At 40.0% G+C, this 24,040-nt stretch overlaps 1 protein-coding gene across 1 annotated transcript in view; it reads left to right on the top strand.

Moving 5' to 3' along the window:
• LOC138982795 (secretin receptor-like) overlaps positions 1–22,385 on the top strand; it is a 123,274-nt gene extending 100,889 nt beyond the window's left edge. The window contains exons 9-14 of the mRNA XM_070356145.1: positions 182–338; positions 1,452–1,512; positions 11,716–11,788; positions 17,592–17,683; positions 19,762–19,900; positions 20,353–22,385. Of these exons, the coding sequence (XP_070212246.1) occupies positions 182–338; positions 1,452–1,512; positions 11,716–11,788; positions 17,592–17,683; positions 19,762–19,900; positions 20,353–20,724 (894 nt within the window). The 3' untranslated portion in view covers positions 20,725–22,385. The remainder of the gene's footprint in view (positions 1–181; positions 339–1,451; positions 1,513–11,715; positions 11,789–17,591; positions 17,684–19,761; positions 19,901–20,352) is intronic.
• Positions 22,386–24,040: the final 1,655 nt, after the last annotated feature.

The raw sequence follows: 24,040 nt of genomic DNA, 5'->3' as shown, positions 1-24,040 counted from the left end.
ACCTAGAATCCGTCCTGGTTGGTCAAAAACCCATATGGGGCACTGAATTGGTAATAATCAGTGATATCACCCTCCCAACTCCAGCTGATAGCTTTGTCTGACTTGTGATTGTGTGTTATCGTGATTTTATGACAAGATAATGTATTTATCACATTCATATCCAGTAATAATTTGATTGCAGCACTGGCAGTGCAAGCTTCTGTTCTCAACATTTAACTACGTCCTGGCTGCCAGCGGCATGTGGATTTTCGTGGAGGGATTGTACTTGCACACGTTAATTATCATTGCCGTCTTTTCTGAGCGAAATCACATCAGATACTACATTATTCTGGGTTGGGGTGAGTGGTAATAAGACGTCGCTGTTTCAGTTCAATTACCTTTGAAAGAAATTCAGCTTCCGTGTTGTAATTCCCAAGATGTATAGTGTCCTCAAACTTGCAACAAAATCAAGAGCTAAAATCAGAATGTATCACAGAAACGATCTTCAAATTGTATCAGAGAAGTTATTTAATTTTTTTTTAAATGTTAAAAAACAACTTACAAACGACCATACAAATTTCTGCAAAATTCTGCAATACTTGATTGACAAAATCTGGATTAATTATAGAGTTAGAATGATCAAACCACAAAAGTTTGATGAAGGCATGTTTGACCTAGCTGTTGTGTGATTATTTTGATGCTGCGACTGTTTCAACACACGGGACAAGCAGGTTTAACGTTAACAGAGTTTTGGAGGTCTCGCTCAGTCAGTCTTCATCACGCTCTCTGGACACTGGTGGCTTCCAATGATGTTCCTGGCAGTGTCGACAGTGGCTGTATTGAATCGATCTCGAAGACGTTGTGGCAGGAAATTGCGATCTTATTTTATTGGGGTAATGCGAAAAATCCACCGCGTTGCATAACTGCAGTGCTTCCAATGTCAACAGAACATTGCTGAAGGTGATGGACTGTTGACATATGCACGTTTAAAGCACATGCCAGCGCTTCTGGATCATCCCCAGCTTTAAATCGACCTGGCATTTTGGTGGTGTCAATCTTGGCATCCTGGCTGTTTCAAAAGTGAGACTGGCAGCAAGCGTGCCATGGTCTCTTTTGGTTGCTAATGCATTAGTGAACACATCTCACACATCAGATTTCTCCTGCTCCACTTGCACGTGCTGCGAGCGCGCATTATGTGTTTAACGTTAAACCTGCTTGTCCCGTGTGTTAAAACAGTCACAGCATCAAAATAATCACACAAAAGCAAGGTCAAACATGCCTTCATCAAACTTTTGTGGTTTAATAATTCTAACTCTATAATTGTTGGGGAATTTGTCAATCAAACAATGACGAATTTTTTTCGCGTTTCTTTTGTTGCTCGGTATATATACAGTATGCAAATGATGTCAGAGAAAGGTGAAAATGCGATTTGAAATTAAGAGTCGAATAACTTTTGTTTGTTTATTTTTCAGGCGGACCACTCGTTTTTATGTTACCTTGGGTGATCATCAGAGCTACGGTTGAAGATGTTTTGTAAGTACATGTATATTAAACGTGATTGCTTGCTTGCTTGACTGATTGGTTCATTGATTGGTTAATTGACCGACTGGTGACCCTAACCGCCGCCATGGTCGAGAGAGAGAGAGAGAGAGAGAGAGAGAGAGAGAGAGAGAGAGAGAGAGAGAGAGAGAGAGAGAGAGAGAGAGAGAGCAGACTGTGCCAATAGCTAGTTCTTCCATAAAAGCATCAGAATCATGCCAACTCGAAAAATACAGTTCAACCTTTTATTTGAATCTTTTTTGATATTATCCAAGCGGAGCGCGGGCGAAGCCCGCGCGTAGCGAGGTAGTTTTTTTTTTCATCTCCCAGCACTGAAAATTTTTTTGCCAAGTGGTGTCTGTCTGGACATTGTTCTAGAATTCATCTTTTAGCACAATATTAGCGACACTGTTTGGACAATTCTATTAAAATTAGGCGTACAAACTGATTTTGTTTCGGGGAATCCTCTCAGAGGATCAGAATTTTCATATAATATCATCGGAAGCTGTTACAACGGGAAAATGTGAAACTTTTGTCACTTTTTAACATGGAATTTCATCTTTGAGCGTTTCAAGCGGACTTTAATAAAATAGTTATTTGCGAATTAAGCAGCGGAAGACACTCACCGGTTCAACATGTGTATGGTCATTAAACCTCAAAACATTTCAGTAAGTGGTTTAGACAAACACCTCCGCCATGTGAGGGTGACTGGTTTGTAGCTGAAGAGTTTTTTCTAAAGTGTGTTCTAAATACAAATGACGTACTGGTAATGATGTAATGAGTTGTTCTAATCTTGTTCTTGGAACTCTTGCTGTTCCAAGCTTGTTCTTAGCAAGTCTTGGTGACGAGAACAAAGACTATCAATGAAATCTTTAGAAATAACCTCTGACAACGACGATGACGACGATAACAACAACAACAACAAATGACATCGACGACGACGACGACAACAACAACAACAACAACAACAACAACAACAACAACAACAACAACAACAACAACAACAACAACAAAAACAACAACACGAGAACAACAACAATCACGACAACGAACATGACAACAACAACACCAACAACTACGACGACAACTACAACGACTGGGTTATGATGACATCACCAATGATTTATCAAATGTTCAGTGTCAAGGCTGTTAAAAAATCGTTAAATCCTATTTCTTCACTGATTCTTATGAAATTTTAAAGGTAGGTTTGTTGTCCCCAACTTATTTTCACTCCATACTTTTCCAGAAGAAAAACAATAATTTTGGCAGTTAAAAACCGTTAAATTTCAATTCTTCACCGATATTTATGAAATTTTGTGGGTAGGTTCGTTGTCCCCAACTGATTTTCACTCTATACTTTTCCAGAAGAAAGACATAATTTTGGCAGTTAAAAAACGTTAAATTTCAATTCTTCACCTATCTTTATGAAATTTAGTGGGTGGGTCCGTTGTCCCAAACTGAATTTTAAGACATACCTTTCCAGACAAAAAACCTTATTTTTGGCAGTTAAAAACCGTTAAATCTCAATTCTTCATCGATATTTATGAAATTTTGTGGGTAGGTTCGTTGTCCCCAACTGATTTTCACTCCATACTTTTCCAGAAGAAAAACATAATTTTGGCAGTTAAAAACCGTTACATTTAAATTTTCACCTATCTTTATGAAATTTAGTGGGTGGGTCCGTTGTCCCAAACTGAATTTCAAGACAAACTATTCCAGTCAAAAAAACTTATTTTTGGCAGTTAAAAACCGTTAAGTCTCAATTCTACACCGATATTTATGACATTTTGTGGGTAGGTTTGTTGTCAGATTTGACATGATGGCAGAATTGAAAGTGTGAGATATCCTGATGTTTCACAATTTATGCTGCATAATTCAGCCCCATAGGCGCTTGAATTTTAGGTGGAGTTGGTTTTTTTTTCAGCCCAAACCAGTAACCCCCACATGGTTTTCATGTCCCTTTCTGAGAGACTTCAAGAAGTTTCAATTTGACGTCATGATTAGCCTGCCGCATTAGCAAGTATGAAAACACGTCATCGATGACACATTTTAAGAGAGAGAGAGAGAGAGAGAGAGAGAGAGAGAGAGAGAGAGAGAGAAGAGAGAGAGAGAGAGAGAGAGAGAGAGAGAGAGAGAGAGAGAGAGAGAGAGAGAGAGAGAGAGAGAGAGAGAGAGAGAGAGAGAGAGAGAGAGAGAGAATCATGTACACACAGATGGACGACTTCGCTTGGGGTATGTACTGCCCGGCAGTACACATCTACTTAATTATTATTATTTTTTTTTTTAAAGAAAAGCGGCATTTAAAGCTCTGAAAAAAAAGAGTATTAAACTATCAAAGTCATGAGAGTGACGTTAAAACAGAGGATCTGGGAAACATTAACCTCCGGGCTGGCGAACTGAGTGGGCTGCATTCAGAAGATAAAATCTCGGCATCCCCCACTGTTTCATTTTCCCCCTGAGATTTGATTCTAGTTCTAGTTTTGCGATGGGGTGAATTGTGCGACATTTAGAGTTTCTTAAGTGCAGTAGAACGCGGTGCAGTCGCACTGGCTTCTGTATTGGCTTGGTAGTTGATTCTTTCAGCTTTTCCCCTCCCCTCCCCTACCTTCTCCCCTCACCAATCGTCTCTTCTCTGCCGATTCACACACTATAACGCACATACTGACATAGACACTGACACCCACACAGAAACAGGCGTATGTACGTACGCACATACCCCCCCCCAACACACACACACACACACATACTCTCTCTCACACAGGCATGTGCGCACGTCCTAAACTTCATTTGACAAAAAAGCCAATATCAGGAAATCCAAAAACAACGTTTCATCGAGTTTGACATACTCTCTCTCTCTCTCTCTCTCTCTCTCTCTCTCTCTCTCTCTCTCTCTCTCTCTCTCTCTCTCTCTCTCTCCTCTCTCTCTCTCTCTCTCTCTCTCTCTCTCTCTCTCTCTCTCTCTCTCTCTCTCTCTCTCTCTCTCTCTCTCTCTCTGTCATCCCAATCCCCTCAGCAATTTACCTCTAATCGAACCTTCTTATGAGCATAAGTGAAGGGATTGTGGACATTCTCGCTGGACGTTTCGACCCTGCCTCCAATTGGCTGCACCTGTAGATAAGCGGACACTTTGTGAGACCTGGTTTTCTGTCTCAATGCTCAAGAAGAAGAAGAACACAAGTCGCGTAAGGCGAAATTACTACATTTAGTCAAGCTGTGGAACTCACAGAATGAAACTGAACGCACTGCATTTTTTCACTATGACCGTAGTCCGCCGCTTGTGCATAACGGAGTGAAACTGACGAGCCTGTTCAGCGGGGTAGTGGTTTCGCTGTGCTGCATAGCACGCTTTTCTGTACCTCTCTTCGTTTTAACTTTCTGAGCGTGTTTTTAATCCAAACATATCATATCTATATGTTTTTGGAATCAGGAACCGACAAGGAATAAGATGAAATTGGTTTTAAATCGATTTCGGAAATTTAATTTTGATAATAATTTGTATATTTTTAATTTTCAGAGCTTGTTTTTAATCCAAATATAACATATCTATATGTTTTTGGAATCAGAAAATGACGAAGAATAAGATGAAATTGTTTTTGGATCGTTTAATAAAAAAATAATTTTTATTACAAGTTTCCGATTTTTAATGACCAAACTCACTCATTAGTTTTTAAGCCACCAAGCTGAAATGCAATACCAAACCCCGGCCTTCGTCGAAGATTGCTTTGCCTAAATTTCAATCAATTTGATTAAAAAATGAGGGTGTGACAGTGCCGCCTCAACTTTTACAAAAAGCCGGATATGACGTCATCAAAGGTATTTATCGAAAAAATGAAAAAAACATCCGGGGATATCATACCCAGGAACTCTCATGTCAAATTTCATAAAGATCGGTCCAGTAGTTTAGTCTGAATCGCTCTACACACACACACACACACACACGCACACACACACACACACACACACACACACACACATACACCACGACCCTCGTCTCGATTCCCCCTCTATGTTAAAACATTTAGTCAAAACTTGACTAAATGTAAAAAAGAAGAAGAAGAAGAAGATATGGACCACAGGGAACCGCGATGACATTTCATTTTGGGGATTGTCTTCTTCTTCTTCTTCTTCTTCTTCTTCTTCTTCTTCGTTCATGGGCTGAGACTCCCACGTTCACTCATGTTTTTTGCACGAGTGGATTTTTACGTGTATGACCGTTTGTACCCCGCCATTCAGGCAGCATACGCTGATTTCGGGGGAGGCATGTGGGTATTTTCGTGTTTCTATAACCCACCGAACTCTGACATGGATTACAGGATCTTTTCCGTGCGCACCGTGCTTGGTCTTGTGTTTGCGTGTACACACGAAGGGGGTTAAGTCACTAGCAAGTCTGCACATAAGTTGACCTGGGAGATCGGAAAAATCTCCACTCTTAACCCACCAGGCGGCAGCGGCCGGGATTCGAACTCACGACCTCCCGATTAGGAGGCCGATGTCTTACCACCACACGCCACTGCTCCCGTCGGTCCATATGTGGAGATTGCACGTTGTTGGACCGAGATCGAGCCTAATCTGCATGTGCCAGCCAGGAAAACAAAAGTTACAACAAATACATAGATGGTTTTGGGTTGGGAGAACAAAATTAATGATCTGGTGGCACAAATTGACAATTAACACAAAAAAGAGTGGCTGAAAGGGAAATGTTGTGGGGGTGGAATTGAACAGGGCGAAGGATGTGGGAGGAGATCAGGCGGATGTGAGGAACGAGAGAAGAACAAAAACGGGGGAATCAGTGTTCATTGTGCAATGAAGAAATTGGAAAGGTCAACAGCTGGTGATTACAACAGGCAGGATCACATGATGGGGATAATTAGGAGGGCACGGGTCTGATGGGATGAAGAAATGAAGGAGGCTACGTGTTCACCGTTTCCTCCAGAACTGTTAAACCGCCAACCAACCAACCAATCGGCCAACCGACCAACCAACCAACCAACCATCACAATCGCTCACCAACCTACCGAGGCCTTCTTACTCATGTGATATTCACTTCCAAGACACATCCGATCACACACCCTTAAAGGCTGTCTTACTGGCTTCATATCAGTGTACATCGATGACGCAACCAATATAGTTCGTGTTTTGAAAATCAAGTCTGCCTACGGGGAAAACCGCTACCAAATAAAAATTCACCAGAAAAGGTCAAAAGGCATTTCTTTCTCTCTTCCTTATAGAAATACAACAGAGACGGTCAACGGATTATTCTTTCTCTCTCGCTTTTATATTATTATTTTGTTTCAGGCAACTTATTGTATGCTATAAATCACTACTCTCTTAAGAACTGCAGCATGACCTTTCGCAGCGGACAGTCTTCAAGCCAGATAGATCTGACGATAGGGAGAACTAGATTAGGTCCTTCCCCTTAAATCTGTCGCGCTTTCTTTATAATGGCCCTTGGATTCCCCGCTTCAGATTGGTCTAGCTGTAATCAATTCAAATGTATTCAAATATATTTAAATTTATTCAGATCTAATAGAACGTGCGGCCTTTCTGTCCTGGCAAAAATAGTGCCAAGATTCATCAAGTGAATTGCCTGAGGTTTGCCAAGACTATAATTTAGGAAACTCGGAAGACTACCAGACTAGCGGCGACTGTCCTCCTACGAACTAATCGCTTTTACAACGGTCCGTCTTTTGATCAGTTTCCTCTACCCTTTTTCTTTAGTGATACTTTACTTTGAGAGAACAAATTCATTTTGACAGTCTAAGTGTTTGGGTGGAATGGCACTTCATAAGACGAGTTGTGGTCGTAGAGCACCATGTTTAATGAGGTTTTGCCAACTTCCCTTTTGTCGGCGAATGTTTCGTTAGTCTAAAATATGTTATCATGTGTAAAACAAATTCTATATTAGAATTGTTCTTCAAGGTAAGAGTTTCGAAAAAAGTGCTCAGTTTCACATTTATATTTGTATAATTGCGCTGCATGTTCATCGTGCAACTGTCTTGTTAGTCAGGCCCCAAGGAGTTCAGTGCTATCGTTTCGAATTAAGATCTCTTTACATTTTGTCTTCCTAGTTTTTACATTTAGTCAAGTTTTGACTAAATGTTTTAACGTAGAGGGGGGAATCGAGACGAGGGTCGTGGTGTGTGTGTGTGTGTGTGTGTGTGTGTGTGTGTGTGTCTGTCTGTCTGTCTGTCTGTCTGTCTGTGTGTGTGTGTGTGTAGAGCGATTCAGACCAAACTACTGGACCGATCTTTATGAAATTTTACATGAGAGTTCCTGGGATTGATATCCCCGAACGTTTTTTTCATTTTTTTGATAAATGTCGTTGATGACGTCATATCCGGCTTTTCGTGAAAGTTGAGGCGGCACTGTCACGCTCTCATTTTTCAACCAAATTGGTTGAAATTTTGGTCAAGTAATCTTCGACGAAGCCCGGACTTCGGTATTGCATTTCAGCTTGGTGGCTTAAAAATTAATTAATGACTTTGGTCATTAAAAATCTGAAAATTGTAAAAAAAATATTTTTTTTATAAAACGATCCAAATTTACGTTCATCTTATTCTCCATCATTTGCTGATTCCAAAAACATATAAATATGTTATATTTGGATTAACAACAAGCTCTGAAAATTAAATATATAAAAATTATTATCAAAATTTTTTTTTCGAAATCAATTTAAAAACACTTTCATCTTATTCCTTGTCGGTTCCTGATTCCAAAAACATATAGATATGATATGTTTGGATTAAAAACACGCTCAGAAAGTTAAAACGAAGAGAGGTACAGAAAAGCGTGCTATCCTTCTCAGCGCAACGAATACCCCGCTCTTCTTGTCAATTCCACTGGCACTGCCTTTGCCACGGGCGGTGGAGTGACGATGCCACGAGTATACGGTCTTGCTGCGTTGCGTTGCGTTCAGTTTCATTCTGTGAGTTCGACAGCTACTTGACTAAATGTTGTATTTTCGCCTTACGCGACTTGTTACATTTAGTCAAGTTTTGACTAAATGTTTTAACATAGAGGGGGGAATCGAGACGAGGGTCGTGGTGTATGTGTGTGTCTGTGTGTGGGTGTGTGTGTGTGTGTGTCTGTGTGTCTGTGTGTGTGTGTGTGTAGAGCGATTCAGACTAAACTACTGGGCCGATCTTTATGAAATTTGACATGAGAGTTCCTGGGTATGATATCCCCGGACGTTTTTTTCATTTTTTCGATAAATACCTTTGATGGCGTCATATCCGGCTTTTTGTAAAAGTTGAGGCGGCACTGTCACACCCTCATTTTTCAATTAAATTGATTGAAATTTTGGCAAAGCAATCTTCGACAAAGGCCGGGGTTTGGTATTGCATTTCAGCTTGGTGGCTTAAAAACTAATGAGTGAGTTTGGTCATTAAAAATCGGAAACTTGTAATTAAAATTATTTTTTTATTAAACGATCCAAAAACAATTTCATCTTATTCTTTGTCATTTTCTGATTCCAAAAACATATACATATGTTATAATTGGATTAAAAACAATCTCTGAAAATTAAGAATATAAAAATTATGATCAAAATTAAATTTCCGAAATCGATTTAAAAACTATTTCATCTTATTCCTTGTCGGTTCCTGATTCCAAAAACATATAGATATGATATGTTTGGATTAAAAACACGCTCAGAAAGTTAAAACGAAGAGAGGTACAGTAAAGCGTGCTATGAAGCACAGCGCAACCGCTGCCGCGCCAAACAGGCTCGTCACTTTCACTGCCTTTTGCACTAGCGGCGGACTACGTTCAGTTTCATTCTGTGAGTTCCACAGCTTGACTAAATGTAGTGATTTCGCCTTGCGCGACTTGTTTCTATTGCATTAATTGATTTGAGGGGAAAATCTATTTCCTCAGTATTTTCCAGAAATGAAAATCGAGGGAAGTGACTTAGAGTTACGATCTCCGTACGTGTGTTTGTGATGATGTTTTATAGAGCAATGTGTTATACATTGATATGTGTGTGTTTGTCATGATGTTTTATAGAGCAGTGTGTTATACATTGATATGTGTGTGTTTGTCATGATGTTTTATAGAGCAGTGTGTTATTCATTGATATGTGTGTGTTTGTCATGATGTTTTATAGAGCAGTGTGTTATTCATTGATATGTGTGTGTTTGTCATGATGTTTTATGGAGCAGTGTGTTATTCATTGATATGTGTGTGTTTGTCATGATGTTTTATAGAGCAGTGTGTTATTCATTGATATGTGTGTGTTTGTCATGATGTTTTATAGAGCAATGTGTCATACATTGATATGTGTGTGTTTGTCATGATGTTTTATAGAGCAATGTGTTATTCATTGATATGTGTGTGTTTGTCATGGTGTTATATAGAGCAGTGTGTTATTCATTGATATGTGTGTGTTTGTCATGATGTTTTATAGAGCAATGTGTTATTCATTGATATGTGTGTGTTTGTCATGATGTTTTATAGAGCAATGTGTTATTCATTGATATGTGTGTGTTTGTCATGATGTTTTATAGAGCAATGTGTCATACATTGATATGTGTGTGTTTGTCATGATGTTTTATAGAGCAATGTGTCATACATTGATATGTGTGTGTTTGTCATGATGTTTTATAGAGCAGTGTGTTATTCATTGATATGTGTGTGTTTGTCATGATGTTTTATAGAGCAGTGTGTTATTCATTGATATGTGTGTGTTTGTCATGATGTTTTATGGAGCAGTGTGTTATTCATTGATATGTGTGTGTTTGTCATGATGTTTTATAGAGCAGTGTGTTATTCATTGATATGTGTGTGTTTGTCATGATGTTTTATAGAGCAATGTGTCATACATTGATATGTGTGTGTTTGTCATGATGTTTTATAGAGCAATGTGTTATTCATTGATATGTGTGTGTTTGTCATGGTGTTATATAGAGCAGTGTGTTATTCATTGATATGTGTGTGTTTGTCATGATGTTTTATAGAGCAATGTGTTATTCATTGATATGTGTGTGTTTGTCATGATGTTTTATAGAGCAATGTGTTATTCATTGATATGTGTGTGTTTGTCATGATGTTTTATAGAGCAATGTGTCATACATTGATATGTGTGTGTTTGTCATGATGTTTTATAGAGCAATGTGTCATACATTGATATGTGTGTGTTTGTCATGATGTTTTATAGAGCAGTGTGTTATTCATTGATATGTGTGTGTTTGTCATGATGTTTTATAGAGCAGTGTGTTATTCATTGATATGTGTGTGTTTGTCATGATGTTTTATGGAGCAGTGTGTTATTCATTGATATGTGTGTGTTTGTCATGATGTTTTATAGAGCAGTGTGTTATTCATTGATATGTGTGTGTTTGTCATGATGTTTTATAGAGCAATGTGTCATACATTGATATGTGTGTGTTTGTCATGATGTTTTATAGAGCAATGTGTTATTCATTGATATGTGTGTGTTTGTCATGGTGTTATATAGAGCAGTGTGTTATTCATTGATATGTGTGTGTTTGTCATGATGTTTTATAGAGCAATGTGTTATTCATTGATATGTGTGTGTTTGTCATGATGTTTTATAGAGCAATGTGTTATTCATTGATATGTGTGTGTTTGTCATGATGTTTTATAGAGCAATGTGTCATACATTGATATGTGTGTGTTTGTCATGATGTTTTATAGAGCAATGTGTTATTCATTGATATGTGTGTGTTTGTCATGATGTTTTATAGTGCAGTGTGTTATTCATTGATATGTGTGTGTTTGTCATGATGTTTTATAGAGCAATGTGTTATTCATTGATATGTGTGTGTTTGTCATGGTGTTATATAGAGCAGTGTGTTATTCATTGATATGTGTGTGTTTGTCATGATGTTTTATAGAGCAATGTGTTATTCATTGATATGTGTGTGTTTGTCATGGTGTTATATAGAGCAGTGTGTTATTCATTGATATGTGTGTGTTTGTCATGATGTTTTATAGAGCAATGTGTTATTCATTGATATGTGTGTGTTTGTCATGATGTTTTATAGAGCAATGTGTTATTCATTGATATGTGTGTGATTGCACGTTAAATAATGTTATGTTGTTGTAGTTTTTTGATTGTACAGCGCTTTCAGCAGGGTTAAGCCCTGGATACATGCGCTATATTAATAGTATGCATTATTATTAGTAGTAGTAGTAGAAAAACATTACTCTTTCAGTGTGGCCTATGTGTGTGTGCAGGTGTTGGAACACACATCCTACTGCGTCCTTTTACTGGATTCTTATCAAGGGGCCCACTGTCGTCACCACTGCCGTGAGTATATATGCACCTCTGTTTCATTGCCCACGAGCACAGACACAAAGACACAATTCCAATCTGGCTATCCACAATCAATCAACCTTTCACCAGAAACGTTCATCAACCGGTTCAAATCTTGCACACCTTGGCTCATCCACAAAAATCCCAAACCAATCTGACATGCTTTAATTACAGCACCCAGTTTCTCTTACCTCTTTCATCAAACGTATCGGCTTAATATGGTAATCTATTTACATCCAACCAATATTTAACACAAGGTATTGCAGCATTCACATACAGAATATTATGAGAGAGAGAACGAGAGAGAGAGAGAGAGAGAGAGAGAGAGAGAGAGAGAGAGAGAGAGAGAGAGAGAGAGAGAGAGAGAGAGAGAGAGAGACAAGCAGACAAACAGGCAGACATAGACAGAGAGGTGTGAGCAATCGCGAATGCATCATACATGCGAGAATAAAACACATTGCAACAACTTCCCTGTCTGGCACTACTGGGTCAAAATACTGTGCACTTCACCGACTGGTTACTTTACAATATCTTACTGAATCAACACCGACAGACATTTTGCAGCTTGACATGATATGACGAATCCGCCCCTCCGCCCCCCCCCCCCTCCCCCCCCCCCATCTCTCTCTCACACTCTCGCTCTATCTCTGTCGCGGTCTCTGTCTGTCTGTCTGTCTGTCTGTCTTTCTGACTGTTTGTCCCTCTGTTTGTCTGTTTGTCTCTCTCTGTCTCTCTGTCTGTCTCTGTCTGTCTGTCTGTCTGTCTGTCTCTCTCTCTCTCTCTCTCTCTCTCTCTCTCTCTCTCTCTCTCTCGCACATTAAATAAATTATGTTATTTGCTGGTTGATACAAGAAAGAAAGAAAAAACCACGATCGCTTGCTTGTACCATTACTCTCACACTTCTACTATGTATCCTGCCCTATCTGATCTGATCTGATTTTATCTGATCTGATTTGATCTTATTCTATCGTATCTTTTCTCAAGGTTTTTGTTTCTTCCTGGTGTGGAATAAATATTTATTTGGCAAAAATAACACGAATGTTTTCAACAGTATAAAGTGTCCATGGATGCACCTGATATTTTTCATAACTTTCAAAGAGTCATGCCGACCTCGGAACAAACCCAAATGAGTGAAAGTAATCCAACAAACCAAACTCCCTGCGTGTTAGAATATTGAGAAATACAGTTCGAGCTTACGGACGTCAGGCTCTGCGATTAACTTAAAACCTGGCGACATTACGCCCTGTTCGCATATGTTTTGATGTTCTTATTTTTTCGACGAATCCTGTTTTTTGGTTGCTGTTTTTTGGGTTTTTTGCCAGCTATAATTACGTCAAGGTCTGGAAGTGAATTATGTAGCCTACTTTTGTGTAATCGTATCCGTATCCTCCTTTTATCTTTCCATTTCTTCTGTATCCTTCCTTGTTGGTTTGTCACTTGTTATCATTCTTTTCTTTCTTCATTTTATTCCCTTTTTCCGTCTTTTTTTCCTTCCTTTCTGTCTGTGTCTGTCTTCCTTCGTACCTTCTTTGCTTCTTTTCTTTCTTTCAAAAATGTGTTCGTTCGTCACCTCATTCTTTCTTTTGTCTTCTTTCCGTTTTGCTTTCTTTATTCCTTCCCGTCTCTGTTAATTTCTCCCATTTCACACTTTGTTTTTATAATAGTAGTACTTTTTTCCTTTAACTGTCTGTCTGTCTGTCTGTCTGTTTGTCTGTCTGTGTATCTGTTTGTCTGTCTCTCTCTCTGCCTTTCTTTCTTTCTTTCTGTCTTTTTGTCTGTCTAACTTTAATTTTTTCTTGACTTTCTTTCCTTTTTTTCTCACTTTTTTTCTTTCTTTCTTAGTTTCTGTCTTCCTTCATTCCTTCCTCCCTTTCTTTCTTTCTCCTGTGCTAATTTTGTTCATCCTTCCCCCTCTTTTTGTCTTCCTTTCTATTGTTTCCTCCCTTGGCCTGATAGGTGTTTTATTCTCCTTCTTTGCTCATTCCCACCTGGCATGATATTCAAGATACGCCTGATAGGTGTTTTATTCTTCTTCTTTGCTCATTCCCACCTGGCATGATATTCAAGATAGGCCTGATAGGTGTTTTATTCTTCTTCTTTGCTCATTCCCACCTGGCATGATATTCAAGATACGCCTGATAGGTGTTATATTCTTCTTCTTTGCTCATTCCCACTTGGAATGATATTCAAGATACGCCAAAAAGCAAGAAGCTCCTTTTCGTCCTTCTCTGTACTTTTTTCCTTTCCCTTTTTACATTTAGTCAAGTTTTGACTAAATGTTTTAACATAGAGGGGGAATCGAGACGAGGGTCGTGGTGTATGTGTGTGTGTGTGCGTGTGTGTGTGTGTGTGTGTGTGCGTGTGTGTGTGTGTGTGTGTGTGTGTGTGTGTGTGTGTGTGTGTGTGTGTGTGCGTGTGTGTGTGTCTGTCTGTGCGTGTGTGTGTAGAGCGATTCAGACCAAACTACTGGACCGATTTTTTATGAAATTTGACATGAGAGTTCCTGGGGATGATATCCCCGGACGTTTTTTTTGTTTTTTTCGATAAATACTTTTGATGACGTCATATCCGGCTTTTTGTAAAAGTTGAGGCAGCACTGTCACACCCTCATTTTTCAATCAAATTGATTGACATTTTTGTAAAGCAATCTTCGACGAAGGCCGGACTTCGGTATTGCATTTCAGCTTGGTGGCTTAAAAATTAATTAATGACTTTGGTCATTAAAAATCTGAAAATTGTAATAATCTTTTTTTATATAAAACGATCCCAATTTACGTCCATCTTATTCTACATCATTTCCTGATTCCAAAAACATATAAATATGTTATATTTGGATTAAACACAAGCTCTAAAAATTAAAAATATAAAAATTATGATCAAAATTAAATTTCCGAAATCGATTTAAAAACAATTTCATCGTATTCCTTGTCGGTTCCTGATTCCAAAAACAAATAGATATGATATGTTTGGATTAAAAACACGCTCAGAAAGTTAAAACGAAGAGAGGTACAGAAAAGCGTGCTATGCAGCACAGCGAAACCACTACCGCGCTGAACAGGCTCGTCAGTTTCACTCCGTTATGCACAAGCGGCGGACTACGGTCATTGTGAAAAAATGCAGTGCGTTCAGTTTCATTCTGTGAGTTCCACAGCTTGACTAAATGTAGTAATTTCGCCTTACGCGACGACTTGTTTCTTCTCTGGTTGTATATGGATAAAAGATGGTAGCGAAAGCCTGCCTTATATCTGTCTGTCCGTGTCGATCTGTTTGTCTCTGTCTCTCTCTCCGTCAAAAGACGCGCGTGTTTGCCAGTGCGTGCGTGCGTGCGTGTGTGCGTGCGTGTGTGTGTGTGTGTGTGTGTGTGTGCGTATGTGTGTGTGTGTGTGTGTGTGTGTGCTTCAACTTCAAAGAAACACGTTTACTAAGTTATTCTTTTGCTGCCTTTCCTGCACTGATACGTCTTTTGGAAATCAGACGCATGATTTATTGTATTCGCATGAAGCAAATCCAAGCATACGCAATGATGATGACAAAAATGGAACCTCCAAACAGAATAGCTAGAACTCTTTTGTATGATCTCCCCAGCCTGCCGTTCCGTCCTCTCACTCACTCACACACACACACACACAGAGACATCACATACACACAGACATCACACACACACACACACACACACACACACGCACACACACACACACACGCACACACACACACACACACACACACACACACACACACACACACACACACACACACAGCCGGAAACGTTCGCACATCATTACGTCCGTTTTCTCGTTCCTTCTCGTCTTACGCAGGGAAAGATAACACCACGCAAACAGGATTATTTATTTTCACCTTTATTGCGCAATTTGTTCGCCATGTCAGTTTGAAAGATCAGAATTTACGCATAACCAGAGTCCGCGAGATGCCCTCCTTTCGGGGATATGTTTCTGAAGCATCTCTTGCAACCTTGTTGCCCTTGATGTGTTCTTTTAGCGCACTGATTGCCAGACGTTTCTGGATCCCCTCGACTCCACTCGCGAAGCATAGTTTATTTTTGGCTTAAATATAATTTTCAACGAGTTTCCTTTTTAACCTCCGTCTGTCCTACTCTTTGTAAAGAAAAACATCTTTGTCAGGGAAAAATCAAAATTCACTGAACAATTGATGTTTGTTTTTTATAAACAATATGATCTAGACTTTTTTGTTAAAGTTCTGTCCCCGATATCCAACCCAGACCTACCCAAACGTCCTTTTTTTATATTTAGTCAAGTTTTGACTAAATATTTTAACATCGAGGGGGAATCGAAACGAGGGTCGTGGTGTATGTGCGTGTGTGCGTGTGTGTGTGTGTGTGTGTGTGTAGAGCGATTCAGACTAAACTACTGGACCGATCTTTATGAAATTTGACATGAGAGTTCCTGGGTATGAAATCCCCGAACGTTTTTTTCATTTTTTTGATAAATGTCTTTGATGACGTCATATCCGGCTTTTCGTGAAAGTTGAGGCGGCACTGTCACGCCCTCATTTTTCAACCAAATTGGTTCAAATTTTGGTCAAGTAATCTTCGACGAAGCCCGGACTTCGGTATTGCATTTCAGCGTGGTGGCTTAAAAATTAATTAATGACTTTGGTCATTAAAAATCGGAAAATTGTAAAAAAAATTAAAAATTTATAAAACGATCCAAATTTACGTTTATCTTTGTCTCCATTATTTGCTGATTCCAAAAACATATAAATATGTTATATTCGGATTAAAAACAAGCTCTGAAAATTAAATATATAAAAATTATTATCAAAATTAAATTGTCCAAATCAATTTAAAAACACTTTCATCTTATTCCTTGTCGGTTCCTGATTCCAAAAACATATAGATATGATATGTTTGGATTAAAAACACGCTCAGAAAGTTAAAACAAAGAGAGGTACAGAAAAGCGTGATATCCTTCTTAGCGCAACTACTACCCCGCTCTTCTTGTCAATTTCACTGCCTTTGCCATGAGCGGTGGCCTGACGATGCTACGAGTAAAATGGCATTGCGTTCAGTTTCATTCTGTGAGTTCGACAGCTACTTGACTAAATATTGTATTTTCGCCTTACGCGACTTGTTCACACTGCCCCTGCTGCAATGTTATTCCCTGTGAAATTATTGTGCTGTGTCCTTGATGTGGGGTATTTGTTATTTGTGTGTGTGTAAGCCTTGTTCAGTAAATTTGTGAAAATTGGGACTTCCCTCCCCCAAAACAAAAGCAAAACACAAAATCAACAACTACAGAAAGCAATCGAACTACAAAACAAGCAAACACACACACACACGTGCGCGCGCGCATACGCACAGACGTACACAATCACGCACGCACGCACACATACACACACACACACAAACACACACACACACACACACGCACGCACACACACACACACATACACACACACACACACACACGCACAAACAACCCACAAAATGTTACCCCCCAAAAGTTAAGCTTTCTTACGTCTATCGACAGATTCTGCCGCAACTAGGTTTTTTTCGCTGATTGAGTTATTTCTTGTTCTTTTAGATTATGAGTTTTCTTTTCTCCATTCTGACAGCTTAAAAGTATGTCTTGCAGCCAAAAAATTCTGTCGAGTGACCAACTTCTTTTAAAAGTTAATCCCTATAACATTTCGGTAGCCTTCATCCATTAGCGGCACGGCGACAGAGCGAAATAACAACGGGTCGTTGTTCACACGATGATAGATGGTGTGTGACCGACTTGTGTGCTATCTGACAAATTGGTGTTTGTTTTCGTCGCAGGTCAACTTTGTGTTTTTCATCAACATTGTGCGCGTGCTGTTTACAAAACTGGTCAAGACGGCGCCTCCGCGAGCACGTCGTTTCCGTTACAGGTACGTCATTTACACGTCACTTTCTTTAAGAGTGTTTCATTTACACTGACGTCATTTTCTTTGAAAGGTATGTCATTTACACGTCACTTTCCTCAAGGGTGTGTCACTTGCACGTCAATTCCGTTGTAGGTATGTAATTTACACTTGGTTTCCATTACTGGTATGGAGTTTACACGTAATTTTTAACACGGGTTTTTGATTTCCACGTCATTTCCACAATGACCATGTGATTTATACGTGGTTTCTGTCCAGCATGGATCCTCGGACAAGATGTTTAACTTTCTACAGGAGATCAATTTTTGTTAACAAGATTTAGAATAACAAGTGTGAAAAAACATGAGGTTTTTGGAACCTTTTTTATTTTGCTGTGGGAGACCTAACTGTACATAGTTTTAAACACGGAGACAACTATGTTAACAGAGAAAGAAAATCAAAATTGAATCGGGCCCCCCCCCCCCCCCCCCAGCTAATTGGTTTAAGGGACGTTCACAGCCAACAAGCAAGCAAGCAACCAACCATGCAACCAGCCAACGTGGCCCGTTTCTGAACAGGAAGTGCTGTGTGCAGACGGATGCTAAGACATTTTTTAGCATCTGCACGTCATTTCTTTGACGAATATATGATTTGAACAAGAATAAAGAAATGAAATGATACGTTATTTCCTCGTTTTCCCCTTGCGGGTACGTCACTTCCGCCACGAGCATATGCGTAGTTCGCAGATAGATTGAATGCTACGTATTATTTCATTATCAACGAGACCGGCTCCGCATAACTCTCACTCACTGTTGTCTTATTTAGATCAATTGCTTCCCTTTGGTATTGGATCTTGTTATTGGCACTGTGGCCTTAATTGACCAACTCCGGAAATAACTCTGTCGGGTTTGAATGGGTTGGGAAAGAGGGAATACTCTTGCTGTTGGTGAGGCAAACTTTCGGCACGTGCTCCTTGTCCGCGTGTTTCAGACACACCCCTCGCTAGTGACTGGCCTATAATGTCACGTGGAAAAGTTTGCGTCAACAAAAGCGGCGAGAATGTTTACTCTTGTACAGTCCATACAAACAAGCCCGACAGAGTTATTTCTGAACATGGTCTATTGGTTGTATGCTGTTGTGTTTCCGAACATGGTCTATTGGTTGTATGCTGTTGTGTTTCCGAACATGGTCTATTGGTTGTATGCTGTTGTGTCTCCGAACATGGTCTATTGGTTGTATAGGCCCATTGCAGAAACTCAAGTTATCAACAGCATTTCTACTCGGCGCGCGCGGTATGAGAATCACGGGTCGTAACTCTCTGGAATTGGTCATCTGCCGCCATGTTGGATGCCTTGCACGATCTCTGACAGTGCTTGAGCGTTGGGTGGCGACTCGACAAAAGTGAAAATGACACGTTGTGTGGCCAAAAACTGCAGTCAGCAGGCACACTTTAGGATCCCTAAAGTTGTTTACCATCAGGGTGACAACTGGAAGGAAGTTACTGAGCGGAGAAGACGATTATAACTGGTTATTTTTTGCTGTGTGCAGTGCGCTAATCAACAATTGTCCATCGGTTGTGCCTTTAGAGTGAACACTGTGATAGGATGCTTTGAAAATTATACTTTGCAGTAGTTACCTGAGCTGCATTGTACCTCATTTGCCTGTCTTGAGAGCTTTATCTTGTGAATTTTGGTGCACTGTCTGCATGGTAATCAGTTTGAGATAAAGAATAAATAAATGAATATAATAATGTATTCTTGCTTTACTTTTTATGTTGTGCTGTTGTGTTAAAAAGGCAGATCCCCTTTGGACTCATGCATGCACAGTTTTCTTCATTTTGTCTGCATACACAGTGAAATACGCAAAAAGAACAAGAGTGCAATGAAGAAAACTAACAAAGACGGCATCCAATATGGCGGCGCGAAGAGAGTATGAGCGGAGTTGTGCCCCTTAGGGCTAAAGCTAGCCGATCCATTTGATAACGTCACGCCGAGTAAGAAGAATGAATTGGACCTATACTGTTGTGTTTCCGAACATGGTCTATTGGTTGTATGCTGTTGTGTTTCCGAACATGGTCTATTGGTTGTATGCTGTTGTGTTTGCAGGAGACTGGCCAAATCCACGTTGGTGTTGATTCCGTTGTTCGGAGTGCATTACATCGTGTTCCTGGGGCTACCAGAAAACGTCAGCCCCACTGCTGAGCTGGTCAAGCTATACTATGAGATGTTCTTTAACTCCTTTCAGGTAGGCTGGTTTTGGTCAAGCTATACTAATAATAAGTATGAGATGTTCTAAAACTCCATTCTAGCAAAGCTTTTGCGAGTGTGGCTTGCATGCACGGAATTAGGTGCATAAGCCCGAGGGGGGTGTTTTTTTTGAAAATGTTTTTATTTGACATGTGAAAAACTAAAATACGTTCACATACCAACACTCATTTAAAACACTCATTTAAATGAGTGTTGGTATGTGAACGTCTTGTAATTTTTTCATTAATCAAATAACTTGCACCGTCGCGATATAACCTTGAATGGTTGAAAACGACGTTAAACACCAAATAAAGAAAGAAAGAAATAACTTGCAAGGGTTTCTCCAGTTGTTTTTCTTTTGAATGAGTGTTGGTATGTGAACGTCTTGTTATTAGGATGACAGCATGTGTGAGAACCCCTCGCGCTAACTCTGCTCTCCTGTCTCTGCAGGGTTTCTTCATCGCCTGCCTCTTCTGCTTCATGAACGGAGAGGTCAAGGCCGAGATCCGCAAGAAGTGGATCCGCTACAAGCTGCGCACCAACTCCAGAAAGTTCCAGAAGATCTACTGGCAGACCTCCTCCTCTCACTTCACGCGCAAGCACAGCGGCGCACCGCGCTGCATTCGCGAGAACTCCAGCTCCAACGAGAAGCGGCGAGACTCTCGCGAGATAAACAGCTCCAGTTCCGGAAACCCCGCGTTGGAGAGACACCGTTTCCGGTTCCACATACAGCAGGTGAAATACAGCTGTCGGCCCCCGGCGCAGCTAGATCTGGGACCTGATGGTATCATTCTCATGTGCAAGAGGAACAGCTTTGTGTGATCGGGGCTGAGAGGTTGACTGAAGGTCGTTCTGTGCTGTGGTGGACTGAGAAAAGTGTGAAGGTAGTCCAGTAACTGTTGGGTGGTGAGATGTCCCATGTCTTGGATTCTCTTTATGATGGCGGGGACTATCTCCCCCCCCCTCTCTCTCTCTCTCTCGCTGCCTTTGCTTTTCTTACTCCCAAATAAGACCAGGAACTAGGAATGTACAGCTGGCCGCAGAGGACAACTCAATGAAAAACGGGAGTTGGAACCTGGTCCATCAGCGTAATGGGCTACAGGTGGAACCACTAAACCAATACGGCTTTTGAAGTGAGAACTGTCGACACATTCAGCGTTGGCAACTGCGAAATCGTTGTGGTGGCTGGTCTACACCAGGAGCCTGACATGAGTACTTATAAAAGCATATTGAGGTACCCTTCGTGTATCCTGAACAAAGGCAGATTAAACAAAGCCGGTGAAGCACGCTGCAGCCCTACAACTAATAAATACTGCCGTCAGAAATCCCGATGCACTGACGATGATATCGTAGAACGTTGTGTTCAAACGTCAGAAACAGGATTTTTCTGTCGTTTGGGAGCTGATCAGTTCCGCAAGGAGCGCTCATAAAGTGATGCAGCCTAATTGGCCTTGCCAAAATTAATGGGGCCATGACATGGCGATCTTAATTACGAACGCTGTGGGCCATGAACATCCGAGCCAGCTGACCTAAGTCGATCAAACTCTCAATGATTCATGAACAGTTTGTTTGTTGAATGCCATGATGTGATTGCCAAAAAGTGCAGCTCATCTTAAGACTGGTTAGATGCGCCAAGTGACGCATTTCTGTGTAGCCTCATTTGAGTGCTCATTAGATTAAGTCAAGTTTTGACTGAATGTTTTCTGGTAGACTGGTAATCGAGACGATGGTGATGGTGATGGTGATGGTGTGTGTGTGTGTGTGTGTGCGTGTGCGTGTGCGTGTGTGTGTGTGTGTGAAACTACAAAACCGATCTTCATGAAAGTGTACATGTAAATTCTTCCGTACGGTATCCCCAGACTCGTTCTACGATGCACGCCTTTGATGACGTCATATCCAGCTTTTTAGAAAAGTTGAGGCGGCACTGTGGCGACATAATTTTTTCAATCAAATTGATTAAAATTATTGGTCAAACAATCTTTAACCCAGTCCAGACTACGGGATTGCATTTCCGCTCGGAAGCGTAACAAGTACTTTATTTGTTCAATAAAATTGAAACTTTCGCAACGGATTAAAACAAAATGATTGCATTGTATTATTCATCATTCCCTCGATCCAAAAAAATATAAAGTTATGTCATGTTTACCCTAAAAACAAAGTCACAATTAAAGAAAATCGGTTCCATGTTTGCATGATTCTCGGAGCCCAGCACCATCCATCTTTGTCTTCGGGTTTCAGCTAGCCAAGCCTCACAGTCTCGATGATAACTGATAACGGGTTTTCAGTGTTGATCTGTTACTATCAAACCGACAGATTGACTAAATGCTTTGATATCGCTTCACTTGACTTGTTTTGCTATTATGATATTTTTTTTAATGTTTGATACACTGCGTTTCAATGGTTGTTCTGCTCATGCAGTGTTAATTTAATGGGAGAAACAGTAATAGCTCCACGTCATGCGAGGTCAGTTACCAGGAATCGACCCGAGGAAATTAGGGGGGGGGGGGGGATTTCAGTGTACCCATATGTTGTTCTGCATTTTATGTGGGGGTGGGGGAATGATGGTTACTTTGGTCAGTGCATTATAAACTTGGCCAATCTGATATTTCACCACTTGTATACTCGTTTGAGTGGCTGTCACGTGACGTCTTTGTTAGAAATCATCACTCCGAACAGTGTGTCAAATGCGCCTGTTAGGGCAGAGAAGTTTTAAATTAAATGACAACGGTTTGAATATTTTAGTTGATATACAAAAGGTGGTCCAATATTTATATATCACATAGGTTTCGTTGTTACATATCTTCGAGAAGAACATAATTGTTTATGACAGCTACATGATAACCCAAACAGTTTCAACTGCGGTACTAATAATTCTCTATTGCAAAGTTATCGATGAACATATTCCAGCCATTTTAATCGTGGTATAGTTTGTTAATCTGCTTTACAAATAGTTATGACTGCACAAGGCACCGACAACCTTACATACAGGCACTAAGACTGAAACCAGTGAAATGCTACCGAGTGATCACAGATGACTTTCTATGATTATTTAAAGAAATATTCCTTCTCGTGCGCAACACCACAGACCTAATCTGATATATTTTATTTTTTTTACACGGGATAAGTCTCGTGAAAACAGTTCGGCTCACCATCTCAGATCATCCGTCCACTTGGACACATACCAAACATCTAAACACTGACTGCTTGCTGTGGTAACTTGGTTGGAATTTTGTTAATGAAATAATTTCGTTAAATCCACTAGCGGCCTTTTACACAAATTAATCCATAAAAAAACACAGTGGACAGAGAGCACCCAGGCTGTTCATCTTTGGTATGTGACCAAGTGGAGGGATGGGATGGTCGTATCTCATGAAAAAGGTCTAATATCAGGCCTGAAAGTGGCAAGCATTTTACTCGCCATGGCGAGTAGAAACATGTAAACTGGCGAGTAGAAATGTTCATCTGCTCGCCAAATGCGAGTCAAGTTGCTGAAACAAATTGAAGGTTTGGCTTGTAAAGTTTGCTCTCTGGCTAGTACATTTTCAGAATCACTAGCCAAATGCTAGTTCACCATTTTTTGTACTTTCAGGGCTGAATATTCAGGGTTTTTTTTCGAGAAGGAGTGTGCCTTTGAACACACGCCTAAAAGTAACGGTCGAGCTGAATCCTGTGCAGACTGGACATCAATTGACCAATTAATTAATTCATTCATTCCGTAAGTAACACCTATGTCAATCTACTAAATTAATCCATACACAAAATCCTAGTCTGCACATGATGCAGCCACGTTGTTGAGTTTGGGTAGGTGTGCAAGTGATAGAAGCTTTTAGCATATGTGAAAGACTGAACAGATGTTGATAGGCGATGATTCAACTCCATCGTGTACATGTTAGACGGAACTAGATTCTTCATGTGAAAGATGTGCCTATACATTTTGTTATTGCAGTTCTTCTGCTGTCAAAGTTGTGACATATAAACACAAAAATTGTATTATTAAATGTTGCATAAATGGCAAATTCCATCAATAAAAGTCCTCTGAAACTCTTGTTCGTCTATTTGCTTCCTTTTCTGACAATTTGTGTTGTAGTTGAAATTCGAGCTCCCAAAGCAGAAACACACAAGAAATCACAATGTCATG

This window comes from Littorina saxatilis, linkage group LG12 (assembly GCF_037325665.1).
Source record: "Littorina saxatilis isolate snail1 linkage group LG12, US_GU_Lsax_2.0, whole genome shotgun sequence".
Taxonomy (NCBI): Eukaryota; Metazoa; Mollusca; class Gastropoda; order Littorinimorpha; family Littorinidae; genus Littorina; species Littorina saxatilis.
The sequence above is the reverse complement of the archived record's forward strand: the minus strand, read 5'-3'. Positions and strand labels throughout refer to the sequence as shown.